Genomic DNA, 27581 nt, shown 5'->3' on the forward strand with positions numbered 1-27581 from the left:
CCCGTTACCGGGAGAGTCTGTCAGCCCGGAGTCACCATCCCCGTTACCGGGAGAGTCTGTCAACCCGGAGCCACCATCCCCGTTACCGGGAGAATCAATGAGCCCGGAGTCACCGTCCCCGTTACCGGGAGAGTCTATCAGCCCGGAGTCACCTCCCCTGTTACCGGGAGAGTCTATCAGCCCGGAGTCACAGTCCCCGTTACCGGGACAGTCTGTCAGCCTGGAGTCACCTCCCCCGTTACCGGGAGAGTCTATCAGCCCGGAGTCACCTCCCCCGTTACCGGGCGTCTGTCAGCCCGGAGTTACCGTCCCCGTTACCGGGAGAGTCTATCAGCCCGGAGTCACCTCCCCTGTTACCGGGAGAGTCTGTCAACCCGGAGTCACCGTCCCCGTTACCTGGAGAGTCTATCAGCCCAGAGTCACCGTCCCCGTTACCGGGAGAGTCTGTCAACCCGGAGCCACCGTCCCCGTTACCGGGAGAGTCTATCAGCCCAGAGTCACCGTCCCCGTTACCGGGAGAGTCTGTCAACCCGGAGCCACCGTCCCCGTTACCGGGAGAGTCTATCAGCCCGGAGTCACCTCCCCCGTTACCGGGCGTCTGTCAGCCCAGAGTCACCGTTCCCGTTACCGGGAGAGTCTGTCAGCCCAGAGTCACCGTCCCCGTTACCGGGCGTCTGTCAGCCCGGAGTCACCGTCCCCGTTACCGGAGAGTCTGTCAGCCCGGAGTCACGGTCCCCGTTACCGGGAGTGTCTGTCAAATGGAGTCACCGTCCCCGTTACCGGGAGTCTGTCAGCCCAGAGTCACCGTCCCCGTTACCGGGAGAGTCTGTCAACCCGGAGTCACAGTCCCCGTGAGCGGGAGTCTGTCAAACCAGAGTCACCGTCCCCGTTACCGGGAGAGTCTGTCAGCCCGGAGTCACCGTCCCCGTTACCGGGAGAGTCTGTCAGCCCGGAGCCACCGTCCCCGTTACCGGGAGTCTGTCAAACCGGAGTCACCGTCCCCGTTACCGGGATTCTGTCAGCTCGGAGTCACCGTCCCCGTTGCCGGGAGAGTCTGTCAGCCCGGAGTCACCGTCCCCGTTACCGGGAGAGTCTGTCAGCCCAGAGTCACCATCCCCGTTACCGAGAGAGTCTGTCAGCCCGGAGTCACCGTCCCCGTTACCGGGAGAGTCTGTCAGCCCGGAGTCACCGTCCCCGTTACCGGGAGAGTCTGTCAGCCCGGAGTCACCGTCCCCGTTACCGAGATTCTGTCAGCCCGGAGTCACCGTCCCCGTTACCGGGAGAGTCTGCCAGCACGGAGTCACCGTCCCCGTTACCGGGAGAGTCTGCCAGCTTGGAGTCACCGTCCCCGTTACCGGGAGAGTCTGTCAGCCCGGAGTCACCGTCCCTGTTACCGGGAGAGTCTGTCTGCCCGGAGTCACCGTCCCCGTTGCCGTGAGAGTCTGTCAGCCCGGAGTCACCGTCCCCGTTACCGGGAGAGTCTGTCAGCTCGGAGTCACTGTCCCCGTTGCCGGGAGAGTCTGTCAGCCCGGAGTCACCGTCCCCGTTACCGGGAGAGTCTGTCAGCCCGGAGTCACCGTCCCCGTTACCGGGAGAGTCTGTCAGCCCGGAGTCACCGTCCCCGTTACCGAGATTCTGTCAGCCCGGAGTCACCGTCCCCGTTACCGGGAGAGTCTGCCAGCACGGAGTCACCGTCCCCGTTACCGGGAGAGTCTGCCAGCTCGGAGTCACCGTCCCCGTTACCGGGAGAGTCTGTCAGCCCGGAGTCACCGTCCCCGTTACCGGGAGAGTCTGCCAGCTCGGAGTCACCGTCCCCGTTACCGGGAGAGTCTGTCTGCCCGGAGTCACCGTCCCCGTTGCCGGGAGAGTCTGTCAGCCCGGAGTCACCGTCCCCGTTACCGGGAGAGTCTGTCAGCCCGGAGTCACCGTCCCCCTTACCGGGAGAGTTTGTCAGCCTGGAGTCACCGTCCCCGTTACCGGGAGAGTCTGTCAACCCGGAGTCAATGTCCCCGTTACCGGGAGAGTCTGTCAGCCCGGAGTCACCGTCCCCGTTACCGGGAGTCTGTTAGCCCGGAGTCACCGTCCCCGTTACCGGGAGTCTGTCAACCCGGAGTCACCGTCCCCGTTACCGGGAGAGTCTGTCAGCCCGGAGTCACCGTCTCCATTACCGGGAGAGTCTATCAACCCGGAGTCACCGTCCCCGTTACCGGGAGTCTGTTAGCCCGGAGTCACCGTCCCCGTTACCGGGAGAGTCTGTCAGAATGGAGTCACCGTCCCCGTTACCGGGAGAGTCTGTCAGCCCGGAGTCACCGTCCCCGTTACCGGGAGAGTCTGTCAGCCTGGAGTCACCTCCCCCGTTACCGGGAGAGTCTATCAGCCCGGAGTCACCTCCCCCGTTACCGGGAGAGTCTGTCAACCCGGAGCCACCGTCCCCGTTACCGGGGGAGTCTATCAGCCCGGAGTCACCGTCCCCGTTACCGGGAGAGTCTATCAGCCCGGAGTCACCTCCCCCGTTACCGGGAGAGTCTGTCAACCCGGAGCCACCATCCCCGTTACCGGGAGAGTCTGTCAACCCGGAGCCACCGTCCCCGTTACCGCGAGAGTCAATGAGCCTGGAGTCACCGTCCCCGTTACCGGGAGAGTCTATCAGCCCGGAGTCACCGTCCCCTTTACCGGGACAGTCTGTCAGCCTGGAGTCACCGTCCCCATTACCGGGAGAGTCTATCAGCCCGGAGTCACCGTCCCCGTTACCGGGAGAGTCTGTCAGCCCAGAGTCACCGTCCCCGTTACCGGGAGTCTGTCAGCCCGGAGTCACCGTCTCCGTTACCGGGAGAGTCTGTCAGCCCAGAGTCACCGTCCCCGTTACCGGGAGAGTCTGTCAGCCCAGAGTCACCGTCCCCGTTACCGGGAGTCTGTCAGCCCGGAGTCACCGTCCCCGTTACCGGGAGAGTCTATCAGCCCGGAGCCACCGTCCCCGTTACCGGGAGAGTCTGTCAGCCCAGAGTCACCGTCCCCGTTACCGGGAGTCTGTCAGCCCGGAGTCACCGTCTCCGTTACCGGAGAGTCTGTCAGCCCGGAGTCACCGTCTCCGTTACCGGGAGTGCCTGTGGACCGGAATCACCGTCCCTGTTACCGGGAGAGTCTGTCAGCCCAGAGTCACCGTCCCCGTTACCGGGAGAGTCTGTCTGCCCGGAGTCACCGTCCCCGTTACCGGAGAGTCTGTCAGCCCGGAGTCACCGTCCCCGTTACCGGAGAGTCTGTCAGCCCGGAGTCACCGTCCCCGTTACCGGGTGTGTCTGTCAGCCCGGAGTCACCGTCCCCGTTACCGGAGAGTCTGTCAGCCCGGAGTCACCGTCTCCGTTACCGGGAGTGTCTGTCAGCCCGGAGTCACCGTCCCCGTTACCGGGAGAGTCTGTCAGCTCGGAGTCACCGTCCCCGTTACCGGGAGAGTCTGTCAGCCCGGAGTCACCGTCCCCGTGACCGGGAGTCTGTCAGCCCGGAGTCACCGTCCCCGTTACCGGGAGAGTCTGTCAGCCCGGAGTCACCGTCCCCGTTACCAGGTGTCTGTCAGCCCGGAGTCACCGTCCCCGTTACCGGGAGAGTCTGTCAGCCCGGAGTCACCGTCCCCGTTACCAGGTGTCTGTCAGCCCGGAGTCACCGTCCCCGTTACCGGGAGTCTGTCAGCCCGGAGTCACCGTCCCCGTTACCGGGAGTCTGTAAGCCCGGAGTCACCGTCCCCGTCATTGGGAGAGTCTGTCAGCCCGAAGTCACCGTCCCCGTTACCGGGAGAGTCTGTCAGCCCGGAGTTACCGTCCCCGTTACCGGGAGAGTCTGTCAGCCCGGAGTCACCATCCCCGTTACCGGGAGAGTCTGTCAACCCGGAGCCACCATCCCCGTTACCGGGAGAGTCAATGAGCCCGGAGTCACCGTCCCCGTTACCGGGAGAGTCTATCAGCCCGGAGTCACCTCCCCTGTTACCGGGAGAGTCTATCAGCCCGGAGTCACAGTCCCCGTTACCGGGACAGTCTGTCAGCCTGGAGTCACCTCCCCCGTTACCGGGAGAGTCTATCAGCCCTGAGTCACCTCCCCCGTTACCGGGAGAGTCTGTCAACCCGGAGTCACCGTCCCCGTTACCTGGAGAGTCTATCAGCCCAGAGTCACCGTCCCCGTTACCGGGAGAGTCTGTCAACCCGGAGCCACCGTCCCCGTTACCGGGAGAGTCTATCAGCCCAGAGTCACCGTCCCCGTTACCGGGAGAGTCTGTCAACCCGGAGCCACCGTCCCCGTTACCGGGAGAGTCTATCAGCCCGGAGTCACCTCCCCCGTTACCGGGCGTCTGTCAGCCCAGAGTCACCGTTCCCGTTACCGGGAGAGTCTGTCAGCCCAGAGTCACCGTCCCCGTTACCGGGCGTCTGTCAGCCCGGAGTCACCGTCCCCGTTACCGGAGAGTCTGTCAGCCCGGAGTCACGGTCCCCGTTACCGGGAGTGTCTGTCAAATGGAGTCACCGTCCCCGTTACCGGGAGTCTGTCAGCCCAGAGTCACCGTCCCCGTTACCGGGAGAGTCTGTCAACCCGGAGTCACAGTCCCCGTGAGCGGGAGTCTGTCAAACCAGAGTCACCGTCCCCGTTACCGGGAGAGTCTGTCAGCCCGGAGTCACAGTCCCTGTTACCGGGAGAGTCTGTCAGCCCGGAGTCACAGTCCCCGTTACCGGGAGTCTGTCAAACCAGAGTCACCATCCCCGTTACCGGGAGAGTCTGTAAGCCCAGGAGTCAATGTCCCCTTTACCGGGAGAGTCTGTCAGCCCGGAGTCACCGTCCCCGTTACCGGGAGTCTGTCAGCCCAGAGTCACCGTCCCCATTACCGGGAGAGTCTGTGAGCCCGGAGTCACCGTCCCCGTTACCGAGATTCTGTCAGCCCAGAGTCACCGTCCCCGTTACCGGGAGTCTGTCAGCCCGGAGTCACCGTCCCCGTTACCGGGAGTGTCTGTCAGCCCGGAGTCACCGTCCCCGTTACCGGGAGTCTGTCAGCCCGGAGCCACCGTTCCCGTTACCGGGAGAGTCTGTCAGCCCGGAGTCACCGTTCCCGTTACCGGGAGTGTCTGTCAGCCCGGAGTCACCATCCCCGTTACCGGAGAATCTGTCAGCCCGGAGTCACCGTTCCCGTTACCGGGAGTGTCTGTCAGAATGGAGTCACCGTCCGCGTTACCGGGAGTCTGTCAGCCCGGAGTCACCGTCCCCGTTACCGGGAGAGTCTGTCAGCCCGGAGTCACCGTTCCCGTTACCGGGAGTGTCTGTCAGCCCGGAGTCACCTTCCCCGTTACCGGGAGTCTGTCAGCCCGGATTCACCGTCCCCGTTACCGCGAGAGTCTGTCAGCCCGGAGCCACCGTCCCCGTTACCGGGAGTCTGTCAAACCGGAGTCACCGTCCCCGTTTCCGGGAGAGTCTGTCAGTCCGGAGTCACCGTCCCCGTTACCGGGAGAGTCTGTCAGCCCGGAGTCAATGTCCCCGTTACCGGGAGAGTCTGTCAGCCCGGAGTCAATGTCCCCGTTACCGGGAGAGTCTGTCAGCCCGGAATCACCGTCCCCGTTACCGGGAGTCTGTTAGCCCGGAGTCACCGTCCCCGTTACCGGGAGAGTCTGTCAGAATGGAGTCACCGTCCCCGTTACCGGGAGAGTCTGTCAGAATGGAGTCACCGTCCCCGTTACCGGGAGAGGCTGTCAGCCCTGAGTCACCGTCCCCCTTACCGGGAGAGTCTGTCAGCCCGGAGTCACCGTCCCCGTTACCGGGAGAGCCTGTCAGCCCGGAGTCACCGTCCCCGTTACCGGGAGAGTCTGTCAGCCCGGAGTCACCGTCCCCGTTACCGGGAGAGTCTGTCAACCCGGAGTCAATGTCCCCGTTACCGGGAGAGTCTGTCAGCCCGCAGTCACCGTCCCCGTTACCGGGAGAGTCTGTCAGAATGGAGTCACCGTCCCCGTTACCGGGAGAGTCTGTCAGCCCGGAGTCACCGTCTCCATTACCTGGAGAGTCTATCAGCCCGGAGTCACCGTCCCCATTACCGGGAGTCTGTCAGCCCGGAGTCACCGTCCCCGTTACCGGGAGTGTCTGTCAGCCCGGAGTCACCGTCCCCCTTACCGGGAGAGTCTGTCAGCCCGGAGTCACCGTCCCCGTTACCGGGAGAGTCTGTCAGCCTGGAGTCACCGTCCCCGTTACCGGGAGAGTCTGTCAGCCCGGAGTCACCGTCCCCGTTACCGGGAGTCTGTCAGCCCGGAGTCAATGTCCCCGTTACCGGGAGAGTCTGTCAGCCCGGAGTCAATGTCCCCGTTACCGGGAGAGTCTATCAGCCCGGAATCACCGTCCCCGTTACCGGGAGTCTGTTAGCCCGGAGTCCCCGTCCCCGTTACCGGGAGAGTCTGTCAGAATGGAGTCACCGTCCCCGTTACCGGGAGAGTCTGTCAGAATGGAGTCACCGTCCCCGTTACCGGGAGAGGCTGTCAGCCCTGAGTCACCGTCCCCCTTACCGGGAGAGTCTGTCAGCCCGGAGTCACCGTCCCCGTTACCGGGAGAGTCTGTCAGCCCGGAGTCACCGTCCCTGTTACCGGGAGTCTGTCAGCCCGGAGTCACCGTCCCCGTTACCAGGAGTCTGTCAGCCCGGAGTCACCGTCCCCCTTACCGGGAGAGTCTGTCAGCCCGGAGTCACCGTCCCCGTTACCGGGAGAGTCTGTCAGCCTGGAGTCACCGTCCCCGTTACCGGGAGAGCCTGTCAGCTCGGAGTCACCGTCCCCGTTGCCGGGAGAGTCTGTCAGCTCGTAGTCACCGTCCCCGTTACCGGGAGTGTCTGTCAGTCCGGAGTCACCGTCCCCGTTACCGGGAGTGTCTGTCAGCCCGGAGTCACCATCCCCGTTACCGGGATTCTGTCAGCTCAGAGTCAACGTCCCCGTTGCCGGGAGAGTCTGTCAGCCCGGAGTCACCGTCCCCGTTACCGGGAGAGTCTGTCAGCCCGGAGTCACCGTCCCCGTTACCGGGAGAGTCTGTCAACCCGGAGTCAATGTCCCCGTTACCGGGAGAGTCTGTCAGCCCGGAGTCACCGTCCCCGTTACCGGGAGTCTGTTAGCCCGGAGTCACCGTCCCCGTTACCGGGAGTCTGTCAACCTGGAGTCACCGTCCCCGTTACCGGGAGAGTCTGTCAGCCCGGAGTCACCGTCTCCATTACCGGGAGAGTCTATCAACCCGGAGTCACCGTCCCCGTTACCGGGAGTCTGTTAGCCCGGAGTCACCGTCCCCGTTACCGGGAGAGTCTGTCAGAATGGAGTCACCGTCCCCGTTACCGGGAGAGTCTGTCAGCCCGGAGTCACCGTCCCCGTTACCGGGAGAGTCTATAAGCCCGGAGTCACAGTCCCCGTTACCGGGACAGTCTGTCAGCCTGGAGTCACCTCCCCCGTTACCGGGAGAGTTTATCAGCCCGGAGTCACCTCCCCCGTTACCGGGAGAGTCTGTCAACCCGGAGCCACCGTCCCCGTTACCGGGGGAGTCTATCAGCCCGGAGCCACCTTCCCCGTTACCGGGAGAGTCTATCAGCCCAGAGTCACCGTCCCCGTTACCGGGAGTCAGTCAGCCCGGAGTCACAGTCCCCGTTACCGGGAGAGTCTATCAGCCCGGAGCCACCGTCCCCGTTACCGGGAGAGTCTATCAGCCCAGAGTCACCGTCCCCGTTACCGGGAGTCTGTCAGCCCGGAGTCACCGTCCCCGTTACCGGAGAGTCTGTCAGCCCGTAGTCACCGTCCCCGTTACCGGGAGTGTCTGTCAGAATGGAGTCACCGTCCCCGTTACCGGGAGTCTGTCAGCCCAGAGTCACCGTCCCCGTTACCGGGAGAGTCTGTCAACCCGGAGCCACCATCCCCGTGAGCGGGAGTCTGTCAGCCCGGAGTCACCGTCTCCGTTACCGGGAGATTCTGTCAAACCAGAGTCACCGTCCCCGTTACCGGGAGAGTCTGTCAAACCGGAGCCACCATCCCCGTTACCGGGAGAGCCTGTCAACCCGGAGTCAATGTCCCCGTTACCGGGAGAGTCTGTCAGCCCGGAGTCACCGTCCCCGTTAACGAGATTCTGTCAGCCCGGAGCCACCGTCCCCGTTACATGGAGAGTCTGTCAGCCCGGAGTCACCTTCCCCGTTACCGGAGAGTCTGTCAGCCCAGAGTCACCGTCCCCGTTACCGGGAGTCTGTCAGCCCGGAGTCACCGTCCCCGTTACCGGGAGAGTCTGTCAGCCCGGAGCCACCGTCCCCGTTACCGGGAGTCTGTCAAACCGGAGTCACCGTCCCCGTTACCGGGATTCTGTCAGCTCGGAGTCACCGTCCCCGTTGCCGGGAGAGTCTGTCAGCCCGGAGTCACCGTCCCCGTTACCGGGAGAGTCTGTCAGCCCAGAGTCACCATCCCCGTTACCGAGAGAGTCTGTCAGCCCGGAGTCACCGTCCCCGTTACCGGGAGAGTCTGTCAGCCCGGAGTCACCGTCCCCGTTACCGGGAGAGTCTGTCAGCCCGGAGTCACCGTCCCCGTTACCGAGATTCTGTCAGCCCGGAGTCACCGTCCCCGTTACCGGGAGAGTCTGCCAGCACGGAGTCACCGTCCCCGTTACCGGGAGAGTCTGCCAGCTTGGAGTCACCGTCCCCGTTACCGGGAGAGTCTGTCAGCCCGGAGTCACCGTCCCTGTTACCGGGAGAGTCTGTCTGCCCGGAGTCACCGTCCCCGTTGCCGTGAGAGTCTGTCAGCCCGGAGTCACCGTCCCCGTTACCGGGAGAGTCTGTCAGCTCGGAGTCACTGTCCCCGTTGCCGGGAGAGTCTGTCAGCCCGGAGTCACCGTCCCCGTTACCGGGAGAGTCTGTCAGCCCGGAGTCACCGTCCCCGTTACCGGGAGAGTCTGTCAGCCCGGAGTCACCGTCCCCGTTACCGAGATTCTGTCAGCCCGGAGTCACCGTCCCCGTTACCGGGAGAGTCTGCCAGCACGGAGTCACCGTCCCCGTTACCGGGAGAGTCTGCCAGCTCGGAGTCACCGTCCCCGTTACCGGGAGAGTCTGTCAGCCCGGAGTCACCGTCCCCGTTACCGGGAGAGTCTGCCAGCTCGGAGTCACCGTCCCCGTTACCGGGAGAGTCTGTCTGCCCGGAGTCACCGTCCCCGTTGCCGGGAGAGTCTGTCAGCCCGGAGTCACCGTCCCCGTTACCGGGAGAGTCTGTCAGCCCGGAGTCACCGTCCCCCTTACCGGGAGAGTTTGTCAGCCTGGAGTCACCGTCCCCGTTACCGGGAGAGTCTGTCAACCCGGAGTCAATGTCCCCGTTACCGGGAGAGTCTGTCAGCCCGGAGTCACCGTCCCCGTTACCGGGAGTCAGTTAGCCCGGAGTCACCGTCCCCGTTACCGGGAGTCTGTCAACCCGGAGTCACCGTCCCCGTTACCGGGAGAGTCTGTCAGCCCGGAGTCACCGTCTCCATTACCGGGAGAGTCTATCAACCCGGAGTCACCGTCCCCGTTACCGGGAGTCTGTTAGCCCGGAGTCACCGTCCCCGTTACCGGGAGAGTCTGTCAGAATGGAGTCACCGTCCCCGTTACCGGGAGAGTCTGTCAGCCCGGAGTCACCGTCCCCGTTACCGGGAGAGTCTGTCAGCCTGGAGTCACCTCCCCCGTTACCGGGAGAGTCTATCAGCCCGGAGTCACCTCCCCCGTTACCGGGAGAGTCTGTCAACCTGGAGCCACCGTCCCCATTACCGGGGGAGTCTATCAGCCCGGAGTCACCGTCCCCGTTACCGGGAGAGTCTATCAGCCCGGAGTCACCTCCCCCGTTACCGGGAGAGTCTGTCAACCCGGAGCCACCGTCCCCGTTACCGGGGGAGTCTATCAGCCCGGAGTCACCGTCCCCGTTACCGGGAGAGTCTGTCAGCCCGGAGTCACAGTCCCCGTTACCGGGAGAGTCTATCAGCTCGGAGTCACCGTCCCCGTTACCGGGAGTGTCTGTCAGAATGGAGTCACCGTCCCCGTTACCGGGAGTCTGTCAGCCCAGAGTCACCGTCCCCGTTACCGGGAGTCTGTCAGCCCAGAGTCACCGTCCCCGTGAGCGGGAGTCTGTCAGCCCGGAGTCACATTCCCCGTTACCGGGAGTCTGTCAAACCAGAGTCACCGTCCCCGTTACCGGGAGAGTCTGTCAGCCCGGAGTCACTGACCCCGTTACCGGGAGAGTCTGTCAACCCGGAGCCACCATCCCCGTTACCGGGAGAGTCTGTCAGCCCGGAGTCACCGTCCCCGTTACCGGGAGTCTGTTAGCCCGGAGTCACCGTCCCCGTTACCGGGAGAGTCTGTCAGCCCGGAGTCACCGTCCCCGTTACCGGGAGAGTCTGTCAGACCGGAGTCACCGTCCCCGTTACCGGGAGACTGTCAGCCCGGAGTCACCGTCCCCGTTACCGGGAGAGTCTGCCAGCTCGGAGTCACCGTCCCCGTTACCGGGAGTCTGTCAGCCCGGAGTCACCGCCCCCGTTGCCGGGAGAGTCTGTCAGCCCGGAGTCACCGTCCCCGTTGCCGGGAGAGTCTGTCAGCCCGGAGTCACCGTCCCCGTTACCGGGAGAGTCTGTCAGCCCGGAGTCACCGTCCCCCTTACCGGGAGAGCTTGTCAGCCTGGAGTCACCGTCCCCGTTACAGGGAGAGTCTGTCAACCCGGAGTCAATGTCCCCGTTACCGGGAGAGTCTGTCAGCCCGGAGTCACCGTCCCCGTTACCGGGAGTCTGTTAGCCCGGAGTCACCGTCCCCGTTACCGGGAGTCTGTCAACCCGGAGTCACCGTCCCCGTTACCGGGAGAGTCTGTCAGCCCGGAGTCACCGTCTCCATTACCGGGAGAGTCTATCAACCCGGAGTCACCGTCCCCGTTACCGGGAGTCTGTTAGCCCGGAGTCACCGTCCCCGTTACCGGGAGAGTCTGTCAGAATGGAGTCACCGTCCCCGTTACCGGGAGAGTCTGTCAGCCCGGAGTCACCGTCCCCGTTACCGGGAGAGTCTATAAGCCCGGAGTCACAGTCCCCGTTACCGGGACAGTCTGTCAGCCTGGAGTCACCTCCCCCGTTACCGGGAGAGTCTATCAGCCCGGAGTCACCTCCCCCGTTACCGGGAGAGTCTGTCAACCCGGAGCCACCGTCCCCGTTACCGGGGGAGTCTATCAGCCCGGAGTCACCGTCCCCGTTACCGGGAGAGTCTATCAGCTCGGAGTCACCGTCCCCGTTACCGGGAGTGTCTGTCAGAATGGAGTCACCGTCCCCGTTACCGGGAGTCTGTCAGCCCAGAGTCACCGCCCCCGTTGCCGGGAGAGTCTGTCAGCCCGGAGTCACCGTCCCCGTTGCCGGGAGAGTCTGTCAGCCCGGAGTCACCGTCCCCGTTACCGGGAGAGTCTGTCAGCCCGGAGTCACCGTCCCCCTTACCGGGAGAGCTTGTCAGCCTGGAGTCACCGTCCCCGTTACAGGGAGAGTCTGTCAACCCGGAGTCAATGTCCCCGTTACCGGGAGAGTCTGTCAGCCCGGAGTCACCGTCCCCGTTACCGGGAGTCTGTTAGCCCGGAGTCACCGTCCCCGTTACCGGGAGTCTGTCAACCCGGAGTCACCGTCCCCGTTACCGGGAGAGTCTGTCAGCCCGGAGTCACCGTCTCCATTACCGGGAGAGTCTATCAACCCGGAGTCACCGTCCCCGTTACCGGGAGTCTGTTAGCCCGGAGTCACCGTCCCCGTTACCGGGAGAGTCTGTCAGAATGGAGTCACCGTCCCCGTTACCGGGAGAGTCTGTCAGCCCGGAGTCACCGTCCCCGTTACCGGGAGAGTCTATAAGCCCGGAGTCACAGTCCCCGTTACCGGGGCAGTCTGTCAGCCTGGAGTCACCTCCCCCGTTACCGGGAGAGTCTATCAGCCCGGAGTCACCTCCCCCGTTACCGGGAGAGTCTGTCAACCCGGAGCCACCGTCCCCGTTACCGGGGGAGTCTATCAGCCCGGAGTCACCGTCCCCGTTACCGGGAGAGTCTATCAGCTCGGAGTCACCGTCCCCGTTACCGGGAGTGTCTGTCAGAATGGAGTCACCGTCCCCGTTACCGGGAGTCTGTCAGCCCAGAGTCACCGTCCCCGTTACCGGGAGTCTGTCTGCCCGGAGTCACCGTCCCCGTTACCGGGGGAGTCTATCAGCCCAGAGTCACCGTCCCCGTTACCGGGAGAGTCTATCAGCTCGGAGTCACCGTCCCCGTTACCGGAGAGTCTGTCAGCCCGGAGTCACCGTCCCCGTTACCGGGAGTGTCTGTCAGAATGGAGTCACCGTCCCCGTTACCGGGAGTCTGTCAGCCCAGAGTCACCGTCCCCGTTACCGGGAGTCTGTCTGCCCGGAGTCACCGTCCCCGTTACCGGGAGAGTCTGTCAGCCCGGAGTCACCGTCCCCGTTACCGGGAGAGTCTGTCAGCCCGGAGTCACCGTCCCCGTTACCGGGTGAGTCTGTCAACCCGGAGTCACAGTCCCCGTTACCGGGAGTCTGTCAAACCAGAGTCACCGTCCCCGTTACCGGGAGAGTCTGTCAACCCGGAGCCACCATTCCCGTTACCGGGAGAGCCTGTCAACCCGGAGTCAATGTCCCCGTTACCGGGAGAGTCTATCAGCCCGGAGTCACCGTCCCCGTTAACGAGATTCTGTCAGCCCGGAGCCACCGTCCCCGTTACATGGAGAGTCTGTCAGCCCGGAGTCACCTTCCCCGTTACCGGAGAGTCTGTCAGCCCGGAGTCACCGTCCCCGTTACCGGGAGACTGTCAGCCCAGAGTCACCGTCCCCGTTACCGGGAGTCTGTCAGCCCGGAGTCACCGTCCCCGTTACCGGGAGAGTCTGTCAGCCCGGAGCCACCGTCCCCGTTACCGGGAGTCTGTCAAACCGGAGTCACCGTCCCCGTTACCGGGATTCTGTCAGCTCGGAGTCACCGTCCCCGTTGCCGGGAGAGTCTGTCAGCCCGGAGTCACCGTCCCCTTTACCGGGAGAGTCTGTCAGCCCAGAGTCACCATCCCCGTTACCGAGAGAGTCTGTCAGCCCGGAGTCACCGTCCCCGTTACCGGGAGAGTCTGTCAGCCCGGAGTCACCGTCCCCGTTACCGGGAGAGTCTGTCAGCCCGGAGTCACCGTCCCCGTTACCGAGATTCTGTCAGCCCGGAGTCACCGTCCCCGTTACCGGGAGAGTCTGCCAGCACGGAGTCACCGTCCCCGTTACCGGGAGAGTCTGCCAGCTTGGAGTCACCGTCCCCGTTACCGGGAGAGTCTGTCAGCCCGGAGTCACCGTCCCTGTTACCGGGAGAGTCTGTCTGCCCGGAGTCACCGTCCCCGTTGCCGTGAGAGTCTGTCAGCCCGGAGTCACCGTCCCCGTTACCGGGAGAGTCTGTCAGCTCGGAGTCACTGTCCCCGTTGCCGGGAAAGTCTGTCAGCCCGGAGTCACCGTCCCCGTTACCGGGAGAGTCTGTCAGCCCGGAGTCACCGTCCCCGTTACTGGGAGAGTCTGTCAGCCCGGAGTCACCGTCCCCGTTACCGAGATTCTGTCAGCCCGGAGTCACCGTCCCCGTTACCGGGAGAGTCTGCCAGCACGGAGTCACCGTCCCCGTTACCGGGAGAGTCTGCCAGCTCGGAGTCACCGTCCCCGTTACCGGGAGAGTCTGTCAGCCCGGAGTCACCGTCCCCGTTACCGGGAGAGTCTGCCAGCTCGGAGTCACCGTCCCCGTTACCGGGAGAGTCTGTCTGCCCGGAGTCACCGTCCCCGTTGCCGGGAGAGTCTGTCAGCCCGGAGTCACCGTCCCCGTTACCGGGAGAGTCTGTCAGCCCGGAGTCACCGTCCCCCTTACCGGGAGAGTTTGTCAGCCTGGAGTCACCGTCCCCGTTACCGGGAGAGTCTGTCAACCCGGAGTCAATGTCCCCGTTACCGGGAGAGTCTGTCAGCCCGGAGTCACCGTCCCCGTTACCGGGAGTCTGTTAGCCCGGAGTCACCGTCCCCGTTACCGGGAGTCTGTCAACCCGGAGTCACCGTCCCCGTTACCGGGAGAGTCTGTCAGCCCGGAGTCACCGTCTCCATTACCGGGAGAGTCTATCAACCCGGAGTCACCGTCCCCGTTACCGGGAGTCTGTTAGCCCGGAGTCACCGTCCCCGTTACCGGGAGAGTCTGTCAGAATGGAGTCACCGTCCCCGTTACCGGGAGAGTCTGTCAGCCCGGAGTCACCGTCCCCGTTACCGGGAGAGTCTATAAGCCCGGAGTCACAGTCCCCGTTACCGGGACAGTCTGTCAGCCCGGAGTCACCGTCCCCGTTACCGGGAGAGTCTATCAGCCCGGAGTCACCGTCCCCGTTACCGGGACAGTCTGTCAGCCCGGAGTCACCTCCCCCGTTACCGGGAGAGTCTATCAGCCCGGAGTCACCTCCCCCGTTACCGGGAGAGTCTGTCAACCCGGAGCCACCGTCCCCGTTACCGGGGGAGTCTATCAGCCCGGAGTCACCGTCCCCGTTACCGGGAGAGTCTATCAGCCCGGAGTCACCTCCCCCGTTACCGGGAGAGTCTGTCAACCCGGAGCCACCGTCCCCGTTACCGGGGGAGTCTATCAGCCCGGAGTCACCGTCCCCGTTACCGGGAGAGTCTGTCAGCCCGGAGTCACAGTCCCCGTTACCGGGAGAGTCTATCAGCTCGGAGTCACCGTCCCCGTTACCGGGAGTGTCTGTCAGAATGGAGTCACCGTCCCCGTTACCGGGAGTCTGTCAGCCCAGAGTCACCGTCCCCGTGAGCGGGAGTCTGTCAGCCCGGAGTCACATTCCCCGTTACCGGGAGAGTCTGTCAACCCGGAGCCACCATCCCCGTTACCGGGAGAGTCTGTCAGCCCGGAGTCACCGTCCCCGTTACCGGGAGAGTCTGTCAGCCCGGAGTCACCGTCCCCTTTACCGGGAGAGTCTGTCAGCCCGGAGTCACCGTCCCCGTTACCGGGAGAGTCTGCCAGCTCGGAGTCACCGTCCCCGTTACCGGGAGTCTGTCAGCCCGGAGTCACCGCCCCCGTTGCCGGGAGAGTCTGTCAGCCCGGAGTCACCGTCCCCGTTGCCGGGAGAGTCTGTCAGCCCGGAGTCACCGTCCCCGTTACCGGGAGAGTCTGTCAGCCCGGAGTCACCGTCCCCCTTACCGGGAGAGTTTGTCAGCCTGGAGTCACCGTCCCCGTTACCGGGAGAGTCTGTCAACCCGGAGTCAATGTCCCCGTTACCGGGAGAGTCTGTCAGCCCGGAGTCACCGTCCCCGTTACCGGGAGCCTGTTAGCCCGGAGTCACCGTCCCCGTTACCGGGAGTCTGTCAACCCGGAGTCACCGTCCCCGTTACCGGGAGAGTCTGTCAGCCCGGAGTCACCGTCTCCATTACCGGGAGAGTCTATCAACCCGGAGTCACCGTCCCCGTTACCGGGAGTCTGTTAGCCCGGAGTCACCGTCCCCGTTACCGGGAGAGTCTGTCAGAATGGAGTCACCGTCCCCGTTACCGGGAGAGTCTGTCAGCCCGGAGTCACCGTCCCCGTTACCGGGAGAGTCTATAAGCCCGGAGTCACAGTCCCCGTTACCGGGACAGTCTGTCAGCCTGGAGTCACCTCCCCCGTTACCGGGAGAGTCTATCAGCCCGGAGTCACCTCCCCCGTTACCGGGAGAGTCTGTCAACCCGGAGCCACCGTCCCCGTTACCGGGGGAGTCTATCAGCCCGGAGTCACCGTCCCCGTTACCGGGAGAGTCTATCAGCCCGGAGTCACCGTCCCCGTTACCGGGAGTGTCTGTCAGAATGGAGTCACCGTCCCCGTTACCGGGAGTCTGTCAGCCCAGAGTCACCGTCCCCGTTACCGGGAGTCTGTCTGCCCGGAGTCACCGTCCCCGTTACCGGGAGAGACTGTCAGCCCGGAGTCACCGTCCCCGTTACCGGGAGAGTCTGTCAGCCCGGAGTCACCGTCCCCGTTACCGGGAGAGTCTGTCAGCCCGGAGTCACCGTCCCCGTTACCGGGAGTCTGTCAGCCCAGAGTCACCGTCCCCGTTACCGGGAGAGTCTGTCAGCCCGGAGTCACCGTCCCCGTGACCGGGAGTCTGTCAGCCCGGAGTCACATTCCCCGTTACCGGGAGTCTGTCAAACCAGAGTCACCGTCCCCGTTACCGGGAGAGTCTGTCAACCCGGAGCCACCATCCCCGTTACCGGGAGAGCCTGTCAACCCGGAGTCAATGTCCCCGTTACCGGGAGAGTCTGTCAGCCCGGAGTCACCGTCCCCGTTACCGGGAGTCTGTTAGCCCGGAGTCACCGTCCCCGTTACCGGGAGAGTCTGTCAGAATGGAGTCACCGTCCCTGTTACATGGAGAGTCTGTCAACCCGGAATCATCGTCCCCGTTACATGGAGAGTCTGTCAGCCCAGAGACACCGTCCCCGTTACCGGAGAGTCTGTCAGCCCGGAGTCACCGTCCCCGTTACCGGGAGTGTCTGTCAGAATGGAGTCACCGTCCCCGTTACCGGGAGACTGTCAGCCCGGATTCACCGTCCCCGTTACCGGGAGAGTCTGTCAGCCCGGAGTCACCGTCCCCGTTACCGGGAGAGTCTGTCAGCCCGGAGCCACCGTCCCCGTTACCGGGAGTCTGTCAGCCCGGAGTCACCGTCCCCGTTACCGGGATTCTGTCAGCTCGGAGTCACCGTCCCCGTTGCCGGGAGAGTCTGTCAGCCCGGAGTCACCGTCCCCGTTACCGGGAGAGTCTGTCAGCCCAGAGTCACCATCCCCGTTACCGAGAGAGTCTGTCAGCCCGGAGTCACCGTCCCCGTTACCGAGATTCTGTCAGCCCGGAGTCACCGTCCCCGTTACCGGGAGAGTCTGCCAGCACGGAGTCACCGTCCCCGTTACCGGGAGAGTCTGCCAGCTTGGAGTCACCGTCCCCGTTACCGGGAGAGTCTGTCAGCCCGGAGTCACCGTCCCTGTTACCGGGAGAGTCTGTCTGCCCGGAGTCACCGTCCCCGTTGCCGTGAGAGTCTGTCAGCCCGGAGTCACCGTCCCCGTTGCCGTGAGAGTCTGTCAGCCCGGAGTCACCGTCCCCGTTACCGGGAGAGTCTGTCAGCTCGGAGTCACCGTCCCCGTTACCGGGAGAGTCTGTCAGCTCGGAGTCACCGTCCCCGTTACCGGGAGAGTCTGTCAGCCCGGAGTCACCGTCCCCGTTACCGAGATTCTGTCAGCCCGGAGTCACCGTCCACGTTACCGGGAGAGTCTGCCAGCACGGAGTCACCGTCCCCGTTACCGGGAGAGTCTGCCAGCTCGGAGTCACCGTCCCCGTTACCGGGAGAGTCTGTCAGCCCGGAGTCACCGTCCCCGTTACCGGGAGAGTCTGCCAGCTCGGAGTCACCGTCCCCGTTACCGGGAGAGTCTGTCTGCCCGGAGTCACCGTCCCCGTTGCCGGGAGAGTCTGTCAGCCCGGAGTCACCGTCCCCGTTACCGGGAGAGTCTGTCAGCCCGGAGTCACCGTCCCCCTTACCGGGAGAGTTTGTCAGCCCGGAGTCACCGTCCCCGTTACCGGGAGAGTCTGTTGGTTTGCCCCCGATGCAGCCAATTTGAGATGGATTATAGATTCAAACTCCATGAGTGGAATCTCCCATTGTGGTTCAAAATTAAAACTTGGCCCAGCAAGTCTGGACCCTTTTCCGAAATATTTACAGGTGAATTGTTGCCATTATTCTCTGAATCGAATTAAAATGCCGGCCTCAAAGCAGCACAGAGCAGCGTTTTCTACGTTTATTAACCTACACCAATTGTAATGTCTGTTGTTCTGTCACCAACAATCACAGAGCTCTGGGACAGCCGGAGCGCGTAACCTCTGGGATAAGCCAGCTGGTAATTCACTCCAATGCTGCTCACTGCGTTCCCTCGTGATCAGCGCTGCTCTGCCTGGGGAGCTTTACAGTCAGTGAGAAAACTGTTAAACCCCATTCTCAATCATATTATGGAGTAGTAAAGATCCCGGCATTCGCCCATTCTCCTGTGTCCGACTTTGTCTTTGTCGCATTGTAGTAAACAAAAACACTTGGGCCAACAGCCTTTCGAAAGTTTGTAATCATGTTCGTTGTTGAAGAAGCTGCCATTTGACTCTTAATAATTACTATTCCGGGAAAAAGGCAACATTGCAAAGTGGAACTGCTGCCCACCAGAATTCTGGAAAAACTGGTTTCAGATTGAAACTGTTGCCACAGGAATTGTTTGTCGCATTAACGTGTGCCGTGTTACTGAGAAGCACTGATCTCGATTGTAGGTAGCTGAGAGCTCAGTGCTGAGATTCCTGTTACTCCGTATTCACTCTCAACTTGCCCCATTTACCCCAGCTCTCTGGGCGAGATTCAGCAGGCTCACATTAAGCGTCCTGCGGCGTTGGGGAGGACCCCGCTATTCCCCGGAACTTTCCCATTGTTTTTGGCATCCGCGAGGATAGCCCGTTGAGGCCACTCTTTAAGTCATTTCCAAAAATGACGAGCTCAGCGTGCCAGTCCGGGAAGAATGCCCGCGGATCGGGGTGCCATTCTCGACCCCCCGCCCCCCCTGCATCTGCACCCAACACACCTCTTTCTGGGATCTCGAGCCCCCCCCCCCCCGCTCACCCCAGCTCTTATGGGCAAGGCCCCCCCCCGAGCCCAACCCCTGGCAAAGGCAGCCCGGCACCTCGGCATTTAGGCACTACCAGCCTGCCACCCTGCCAGTGCCCGTGCCATCAAATAGGCAAGTTTGGATCTCACCCAACATGAGCGAGATCCTGCTCGCGAATCTCACGAGATTGAATGGCCTCTTCCCGACACCAAGCCGGGTGTGATGGGGCCACTGAATCACCTCCTCTGTTTCCCGCTGGTTGACAAAGCCAATGCCTCTGTAAGGGGTAAGCTCGTCACACCACCCGGCACACTGACCATCAATACTGTCTGTGCTCTGACCCCCATTATTTGTTTTGAAGATACAGTCAAGTGCGCAGCATGAAATCGGTTCAACTCGAAAAGCAGTTTAGTGAGGGATTACTGAAGCTGAAATATTCCAGTGGAGCCCAGCCTTACCGGTGTCGTTCTGCATCCTCCAGTGCAGGGTCCAGGTGTGAAGCTTTGTCAGGACAGCTCAGGCTCTAGGTACCTGAATCATTGGAAAATAGCAGAGCATTAACTGAGACAGAATGACAACCTTTGGGCGACAATGAGGAAGTAGTGGTCAAATCACAGGACCTGTCCTGGCAGAAGCACGAGCTTGTTGATTCAGCTCTTGTTTCTCTGCCACCCGCACCTCATTACCCTGAGCAATATCCTGTGACACCAACACATTCCAGTCCCGAGCAACTAACCAAACCGGAGGTGGGTTCAATCAAGAAGAGATGTGGATAAAAATTAGCAAACTCAGCTTGGGTTTATGGACAGGTTCAGACATGAACAACACCTCATTTAACTCATATTTCCTCTCTATCCCTGGCAATACGTGGCAGTAATGATAAAGTGCAGCACTGTCAGAGGGTCAGTACTGAGGGAGTGCTGCACTGTCAGAGGGCTAGTACTGAGGGAGTGCTGCACTGACAGAGGGTCAGTACTGAGGGAGTGCTGCATTCTCAGAGGGTCAGTACTGAGGGAGTGCTGCACTGTCAGAGGGTCAGTACTGAGGGAGTGCTGCACTGTCAGAGGGCTAGTACTGAGGGAGTGCTGCACTGACAGAGGGTCAGTACTGAGGGAGTGCCGCACTGTCAGAGGGCTAGTACTGAGGGAGTGCTGCACTGACAGAGGGTCAGTACTGAGGGAGTGCCGCACTGTCAGAGGGTCAGTACTGAGGGAGTGCTGCATTCTCAGAGGGTCAGTACTGAGGGAGTGCCGCACTGTCAGAGGGTCAGTCCTGAGGGAGTGCTGCACTGTCAGAGGGTCAGTGCTGAGGGAGTGCTGCACTGTCAGAGGGTCAGTACTGAGGGAGTGCTGCACTGTCAGAGGGCTAGTACTGAGGGAGTGCTGCACTGACAGAGGGTCAGTACTGAGGGAGTGCCGCACTGTCAGAGGGCTAGTACTGAGGGAGTGCTGCACTGACAGAGGGTCAGTACTGAGGGAGTGCCGCACTGTCAGAGGGTCAGTACTGAGGGAGTGCTGCATTCTCAGAGGGTCAGTACTGAGGGAGTGCCGCACTGTCAGAGGGTCAGTCCTGAGGGAGTGCTGCACTGTCAGAGGGTCAGTGCTGAGGGAGTGCCGCACTGTCAGAGGGTTAGTACTGAGGGAGTGCTGCACTGTCAGAGGGTCAGTACTGAGGGAGTGCCGCACTGTCAGGGTCAGTACTGAGGGAGTGCTGCACTGTCCGAGGGTCAGTACTGAGGGAGTGCTGCACTGTCAGAGGGTCAGTGCTGAGGGAGTGCCGCACTGTCAGAGGGTTAGTACTGAGGGAGTGCTGCACTGTCAGAGGGTCAGTACTGAGGGAGTGCCGCACTGTCAGGGTCAGTACTGAGGGAGTGCCGCACTGTCAGAGGGTCAGTACTGAGGGAGTGCTGCACTGACAGAGGGCTAGTACTGAGGGAGTGCTGCACTGACAGAGGGTCAGTACTGAGGGAGTGCCGCACTGTCAGAGGGTCAGTACTGAGGGAGTGCTGCATTCTCAGAGGGTCAGTACTGAGGGAGTGCCGCACTGTCAGAGGGTCAGTCCTGAGGGAGTGCTGCACTGTCAGAGGGTCAGTGCTGAGGGAGTGCCGCACTGTCAGAGGGTTAGTACTGAGGGAGTGCTGCACTGTCAGAGGGTCAGTACTGAGGGAGTGCCGCACTGTCAGGGTCAGTACTGAGGGAGTGCCGCACTGTCAGAGGGTCAGTACTGAGGGAGTGCTGCACTGTCAGAGGGCTAGTACTGAGGGAGTGCTGCCCTGTCAGAGGGTCAGTACTGAGGGAGTGCCGCACTGTCAGAGGGTCAGTACTGAGGGATTGCTGCACTGTCAGAGGGTCAGTACTGAGGGAGTGCTGCACTGTCAGAGGGTCAGTACTGAGGGAGTGCCGCACTGTCAGAGGGTCAGTACTGAGGGAGTGCCGCACTGTCAGAGGGTTAGTACTGAGGGAGTGCTGCACTGTCAGAGGGTCAGTACTGAGGGAGTGCCGCACTGTCAGAGGGTCAGTACTGAGGGATTGCTGCACTGTCAGAGGGTCAGTACTGAGGGAGTGCTGCACTGTCAGAGGGTCAGTACTGAGGGAGTGCCGCACTGTCAGAGGGTCAGTACTGAGGGAGTGCCGCACTGTCAGAGGGTTAGTACTGAGGGAGTGCTGCACTGTCAGAGGGTTAGTACTGAGGCTACACTACATTTTGCACATGCTTTATTTTAAGGTGAAATTTTAAATTATCTCTCCTTGCCTCTTGAGTGAGTGTAAACAATTCCTTTTTTCAGAGATGTAGGAGAGTTATTTCCAGTGGTGACCTTTAGACGTCAACCAATCGTCCAGGGACAGTTTATCTGTTCACTACCTGGTTAATGAAACATTGGAACCCTGTTCCGCAAATGGCAATTGATGCTATATTAATTGTTAATCTTGGATTATAGTTGGATGTGAGGAGTAATCAGTATTTAAGTCATACATGGTCTCATTTAATGGCAGTAGAGGATTATGGGGCTGTCGTGCATTCCAACTGTAACAACACTTCAGAAATGTCTTTGTCGGCTGTTAGAGTTTGGGATGTCTGAGGTCATGGCTCCTGTTATGGAAATGCTAATTCATTCTTTCAATCCTCCCTGACCTGCATCAATTCTCATGGAACCACCTCCAAACCCTCAGAACTCAAAGACTATCAATTATGACGAGGCGAGAGTAGAGAGTAATGGAGGCTTTATTAAGCAGAGATATGGAACCTCCTGCAGCTGCTGCCGAAATGGCTGCTGTACTGGGAGCACACACATTTATACTCCGCCTACTGGGCGGAGCCAGCAGGCAGGGATCTACCCCCGTACCTGTAGTACAGGAGCCTTACCGTATTACATCTTGTATGTGATATATACAACAGTGGTTACTACCACATTCACCCCCTGTTAAAAATGAGTCCAGCGGGGGGGGTGGAAAACTACCTGCATTTTAAGGTTAACATTTTGGGGAAAGTTCAGAAATCCAGTCGGTCGGGAGCCTTGATCCTCCGCTGCGAGCGCCGCAGTCCCGGTGGCGATGCAGGCGTCGGCTCAGTCGCCGGTGACTCCGGGAGTGTGTAGACCTCATCTTCATCCCCGGGTGGGACCAAGGGGAGGACGGATCATCCTGGAGCGGGGGCTGTGGTGAAGTGCGCTGGGCGGAGGAAGGGTGGCGCCGGGGCAGAGGGGGGGGGACCCGACTGGTGCCAGGTCCCTGAGGGAGACTGTGTCTTGGCTGCCGTCGGGGTACGCTACGTAGGCGTACTGCGGGTTTGCGTGGAGTAGCTGTCCCCTCTCAACCAACGGGTCCGCCTTGTGGAGCCGCACGTGCTTGCGGAGGAGAACAGGTCCTGAGCTGCCAGCCACGTTGGGAGCGAAACCCCGGAGCTGGACTTCCTGGGGAAGGCAAGGAGACGATCATGGGGAGTTGCATTAGTCACAGTGCAAAGTAGCAATCGGATGCAGTGAAGGGCGTCGGGCAGGACCTCCTGCCAGCGGGAGACCGGGAGATTTTTGGACCATAGGGCCAGCTGGACGGCCTACCACACCGTCCCATTCTCCCGCTCCACCTGTCCGCTTCCCTGGGGGTTGTAGCTTGTCATCCTGCTCGAGGCGATGCCCTTGCTGAGCAGGTACTGACGCAGCTCATCGCTCATAAAGGAGGATCCCCGATCGCAGTGGATGTAGGCGGGGAAACTGAACAGGGCACAGATGGTGTTGAGTGCTTTGATGACTGTGGCAGATGTCATATCGGGGCATGGGATGATGAAGGGGAATCTACACATCCTGGTGACCCTCCTCTGCACCATCTCTAAAGCATCCACATCCTTCTGTAATGTGGCGACCAGAACTACACGCAGTATTACAAATGTGGTCTAACCAAAGTCCTATACAACTGTAACATGACTCTTGTACTCAATACCCCGTCCGATGAAGGCAAGCATGCTGTATGCCTTCTTGACCACTCTATCGACCTGCGTTGTCACCTTCTGGGTACAATGGACCTGAACTCCCAGATCTCTCCGTACATCAATTTTCCCCAGGACTCTTCCATTGACCGTATAGTCCGCTCTTGAATTAGATCTTCCAAAATGCATCACCTCGCATTTGCCTGGATTGAACTCCATCTGCCATTTCTCTGCCCAACTCTCATATCTATCTATATTTTGCTGTATTCTCTGACAGTTCTCCTCGCCATCTGCAACTCCACCAATCTTAGTATCATCTGCAAACTTGCTAATCAGACCACCTATACCTTCGTCCAGATCATTTATGTATATCACAAACAACAGTGGTCCGATCACGGATCCCTGTGGAACACCACTAGTCACCTTTCTCCATTTTGAGACACTCCCTTCCACCACTACTCTCTGTCTCCTGTTGCCCAGCCAGTTCTTTATCCATCTAGCTAGTACACCCTGAACCCCATACGACTTCACTTTTTCCATCAACCTGCCGTGGGAAACTTTATCAAACGCCTTACTGAAGTCCATGTATATGACATCCACAGCCCTTCCCTCATCAATTAACGTTGTCACTTCCTCAAAGAATTCTATTAGGTTTGAGACATGACCTTCCCTGCACAAAACCATGCTGCCTATCACTGATAAGTTTATTTTCTTCCAAATGTGAATAGATCCTACCCCTCAGTATCTTCTCCAACAGTTTGCCTACCACTGACGTCAAGCTCACAGGTCTATAATTCCCTGGATTATCCCTGCTACCCTTCTTAAACAAAGGGACAACATTAGCAATTCTCCAGTCCTCCGGGACCTCACCCGTGCTCAAGGATGCTGCAAAGATATCTGTTAAGGCCCCAGCTATTTCTTTCCTCGCTTCCCTCAAACAACCTGTGATAGATCCCATCCGGACCTGGGGACTTGTCCACCTTAATGCCTTTTAGAATACCCAAAACTTCCCCTTCCTTATGCCGACTTGACCTAGAGTATTTAAACATCCATCCTTAGCCTCAACATCCGTCATGTCCCTCTCCTTGGTGAATACCGATGCAAAGTACTCATTAAGAATCTCACCCACTTCCTCTGACTCCACACATAAATGCCCTCTTTTGTCTTTGAGTGGGCCAATCCTTTCTCTAGTTACCCTCTTGCTCCTTATATACGAATAAAATGCTGTGGGATTTTCCTTAACCCTGTTCGCCAAAGATATTTCATGATCCCTTTTAGCCCTCTTTATTGCGCGTTTGAGATTTGTCCTACTTTCCCGATATTCCTCCAAAGCTTCATCAGATTTAAGTCGCTTAGATCTTATGTATGCTTCCTTTTTCATCTTAGCTAGTCTCTCAATTCCACCCGTCATCCATGGTTCCCTAATCTTGCCATTTCTATCCCTCATTTTCACAGGGACATGTCTGTCCTGCACTCTAATCAACCTTTCCTTAAAAGACTCCCACATTTCAAATGTGGATTTATCCTTAAACAGCTGCTCCCAATCCACATTCCCTAGCTCCTGCTGAATTTTGTTATACTTGGCCTTTCCCCCAATTTAGCACTCTTTCTTTAGGACCACTCTCGTCTTTGTCCATGAGTATTCTAAAACTTACGGAATTGTGATCGTTATTCCCAAAGTAATCACCGACTGATACTTTAACCACCTGGCCGGGATCATTCCCCAGGTCCAGTATGGCCCCTTCCCGAGTTGGACTATTTACATACTGCTCTAAAAAACTCTCCTGGATGCTCCTTACAAATTCTGCTCCATCTACGCCTCCAACACTACATGAGTCCCATTCAATGTTGGGGAAGTTAAAATCTCCCATCACGACCACCCTATTGCTCCTACATTTTTCTATAATCTGTCTACATATTTGTACCTCTACTTCACGCTCGCTTTTGGGAGGCCTGTAGTAAAGTCCCAACAATGTTACTGCACCCTTCCTATTTCTTAGCTCCACCCATATTGCCTCAGTGCTCGAATCCTCCATCATGCCCTCCTTAATCACAGCTGTGATATCATCTCTGACCAGTAATGCAACTCCTCCTCCCCTTTTACCTCGCTCTCTATCCCTCCTGAAGCATCTGTCATGATATTCAAACAGACATCATAACACATACATAATGATAGACAGACCAACAGACCAATTAGCACACATAACACGACAGCCAATCACAGACAAGAGCAGACACAGTATAAGACAAGAAACAAGACACCTCCTGGCCAGTCCATCTGGAGACAGCACAGGGCCAGGACCTCATTAGCAAGACACTCACACAGTCACAACGTGCTGAGTACCAAGTCAGATGTGTAAATAGTTAGTTGGAATAAAACTGCGTTGTACCAATCGCAACCGTGTTGGTTCGTCTGTACCTCAGAGCACCCAACACCTCATGGTACCAGTGAGTGAATCGATACTTACCGGCAAATCTGCCATCCTGAGCCATGGACACCCGCAACAAACCGCAGCCGTTGCAAGTCGCTGGGAACCTGGGCACAAATTGGAAGCTCTTCAAGCAGCGATTCGAACTGTTCATGCAAGCCAACGAAAAACAGGGCGCCTCGGGCGAAACAAAGATTGCCATGCTCCTCACTACCGCAGGTCAGCACGCCATCGATGTATACAACTCCTTGGTGTTCGCGGAAGGCGAGAACAAAGCTCAGTATGACACGGTCCTCCTCAAGCTCGACAAGCACTTCAACGTTGAGGTCAATGAAAGTTTTGAAAGGTATATCTTTCAGCAGCGCCTGCAAGGTAAGGATGAGCTCTTTCAGTCCTTCCTGACGCACCTCCGCATGCTGGCGCAGTCCTGCGGTTACGGCACCACCTCAGAGTCCATGATCCGGGACCAGATCGTTTTTGGCGTTGCCTCCAGTGGCCTACGCCAGCAGCTTCTAAAAATTAAAGGCCTGACCTTAGCGTCTGCAGTTGAAGCCTGAGTCCTGCATGAAAATGCGACCAGCCGCTATGCCCAATTTCAGGCGACGGAATTGGCACGGAGGGGGTCCCTCGCGATCGAATCGGCAAGCCAGGCTGCCCACGAGGCCGAACGCATCCAGGCAATCGAGTTTCTTCCGGCCCGCAGCCCGGACGAGGGCGGTCGTTTCGCGCGCTTTTTGAGGCCTCCCGCGTTTGTGCACGCCAAAACCTACGGCAACACTGAGGGATGTGCTGCGCAGGCGCGCCCGACGCAAGACCGAACGGCGCATGCGCAATGGCGTAACAAACGCCGTGACGTCATGACGTGCGGCAACTGTGGAGCTGCACATTTAAAAGGGCAATGTCCCGCAAAAACCCGACAATGCCTACTCTGTGGCAAGATGGGCCACTACGCTGCCTACTGTCGAGCGGCTCAACCTGTGGATCTTCCACATCTCCGACAACCTCGCAGGAACGTGCGGACCATTCAGCCTCCACATCACAACATCCAAACCGACGACACAGATGACCAAGACACCTTCCGGGTTGTAGTCATTGATGCGAACCGGGTCAACACCATCAATCCGGGCGATGAATGGAGTGCCACCCTGACGGTCAACCGATCGCAGATCACTTTCCGCCTGCACACTGGCGCCTCCGTCAACCTCATAGCATGGTCAGCCTTCTACGCCATGAAGGTCAGACTACCAATCCAGCCATCCCGGTGCAAGATGGTCGACTACAATGGGAACGTTATCCCGGCCTTGGGATCCTGCCAGCTCCAGGTGACACACAAAACACACACGGCCACACTCTCATAGAATCATAGAATCATAGAAGTTTACAGCATGGAAACAGGCCCTTCGGCCCAACCAGTCCATGCCGCCCAGTTTTTACCATTAAGCTAGTCCCAGTTGCCCGCACTTGGCCCATAACCCTCTATACCCATCTTACCCATGTAACTATCTAAATGTTTTTTAAAAGACACAATTGTACCCGCCTCTACTACTACCTCTGGCAGTCCATTCCAGACACTCACTACCCTCTGAGTGAAGAAATTGCCCCTCTGGGCCCTTCTGAATCTCTCCCCTCTCACCTTAAACCTATGCCCTCTAGTTTTAGACTCCCCTACCTTTGGGAAAAGATGTTGACTATCTACCTTATCTATGCCCCTCATTATTTTATAGACCTCTATAAGATCACCCCTAAGCCTCCTACGCTCCAAGGAAAAAAGTCCCAGTCTATCCAGCCTCTCCTTATAACTCAAACCATCAAGTCCCGGCAACATCATAGTAAATCTTTTCTGCACTCTTTCTAGTTTAATAATATCCTTTCTATAATAGGGTGACCAGAACTGCACACAGTATTCCAAGTGTGGCCGTACCAATGTCTTGTACAACTTCAACAAGACGTCCCAACTCCTGTATTCAATGTTCTGACCAATGAAACCAAGCATGCCAAATGCCTTCTTCACCACCCTGTCCACCTGCGACTCCACCTTCAAGGAGCTATGAACCTGTACTCCTAGATCTCTTTGTTCTATAACTCTCCCCAAC

General features: G+C 59.5%; 1 protein-coding gene across 4 annotated transcripts in view; it reads right to left on the reverse strand.

Moving 5' to 3' along the window:
- The window catches only part of LOC140385864 (natural resistance-associated macrophage protein 2-like), a 285160-nt gene that overhangs the window by 199140 nt on the left and 58439 nt on the right, over positions 1–27581 (reverse strand). For 2 of the 4 annotated variants that reach the window (XM_072468468.1, XM_072468492.1), the window contains exon 2: positions 19096–19168. In XM_072468468.1, the coding sequence (XP_072324569.1) occupies positions 19096–19111 (16 nt within the window). In that variant the 5' untranslated portion in view covers positions 19112–19168. Of the gene's footprint in view, positions 1–19095; positions 19319–27581 lie in introns of those variants that run through there. The other 2 variants (XM_072468477.1, XM_072468486.1) reach the window with 1 other exon arrangement.

The sequence above is a fragment of the Scyliorhinus torazame genome, chromosome 2 (genome assembly GCF_047496885.1).
Source record: "Scyliorhinus torazame isolate Kashiwa2021f chromosome 2, sScyTor2.1, whole genome shotgun sequence".
Lineage (NCBI taxonomy): Eukaryota > Metazoa > Chordata > Chondrichthyes > Carcharhiniformes > Scyliorhinidae > Scyliorhinus > Scyliorhinus torazame.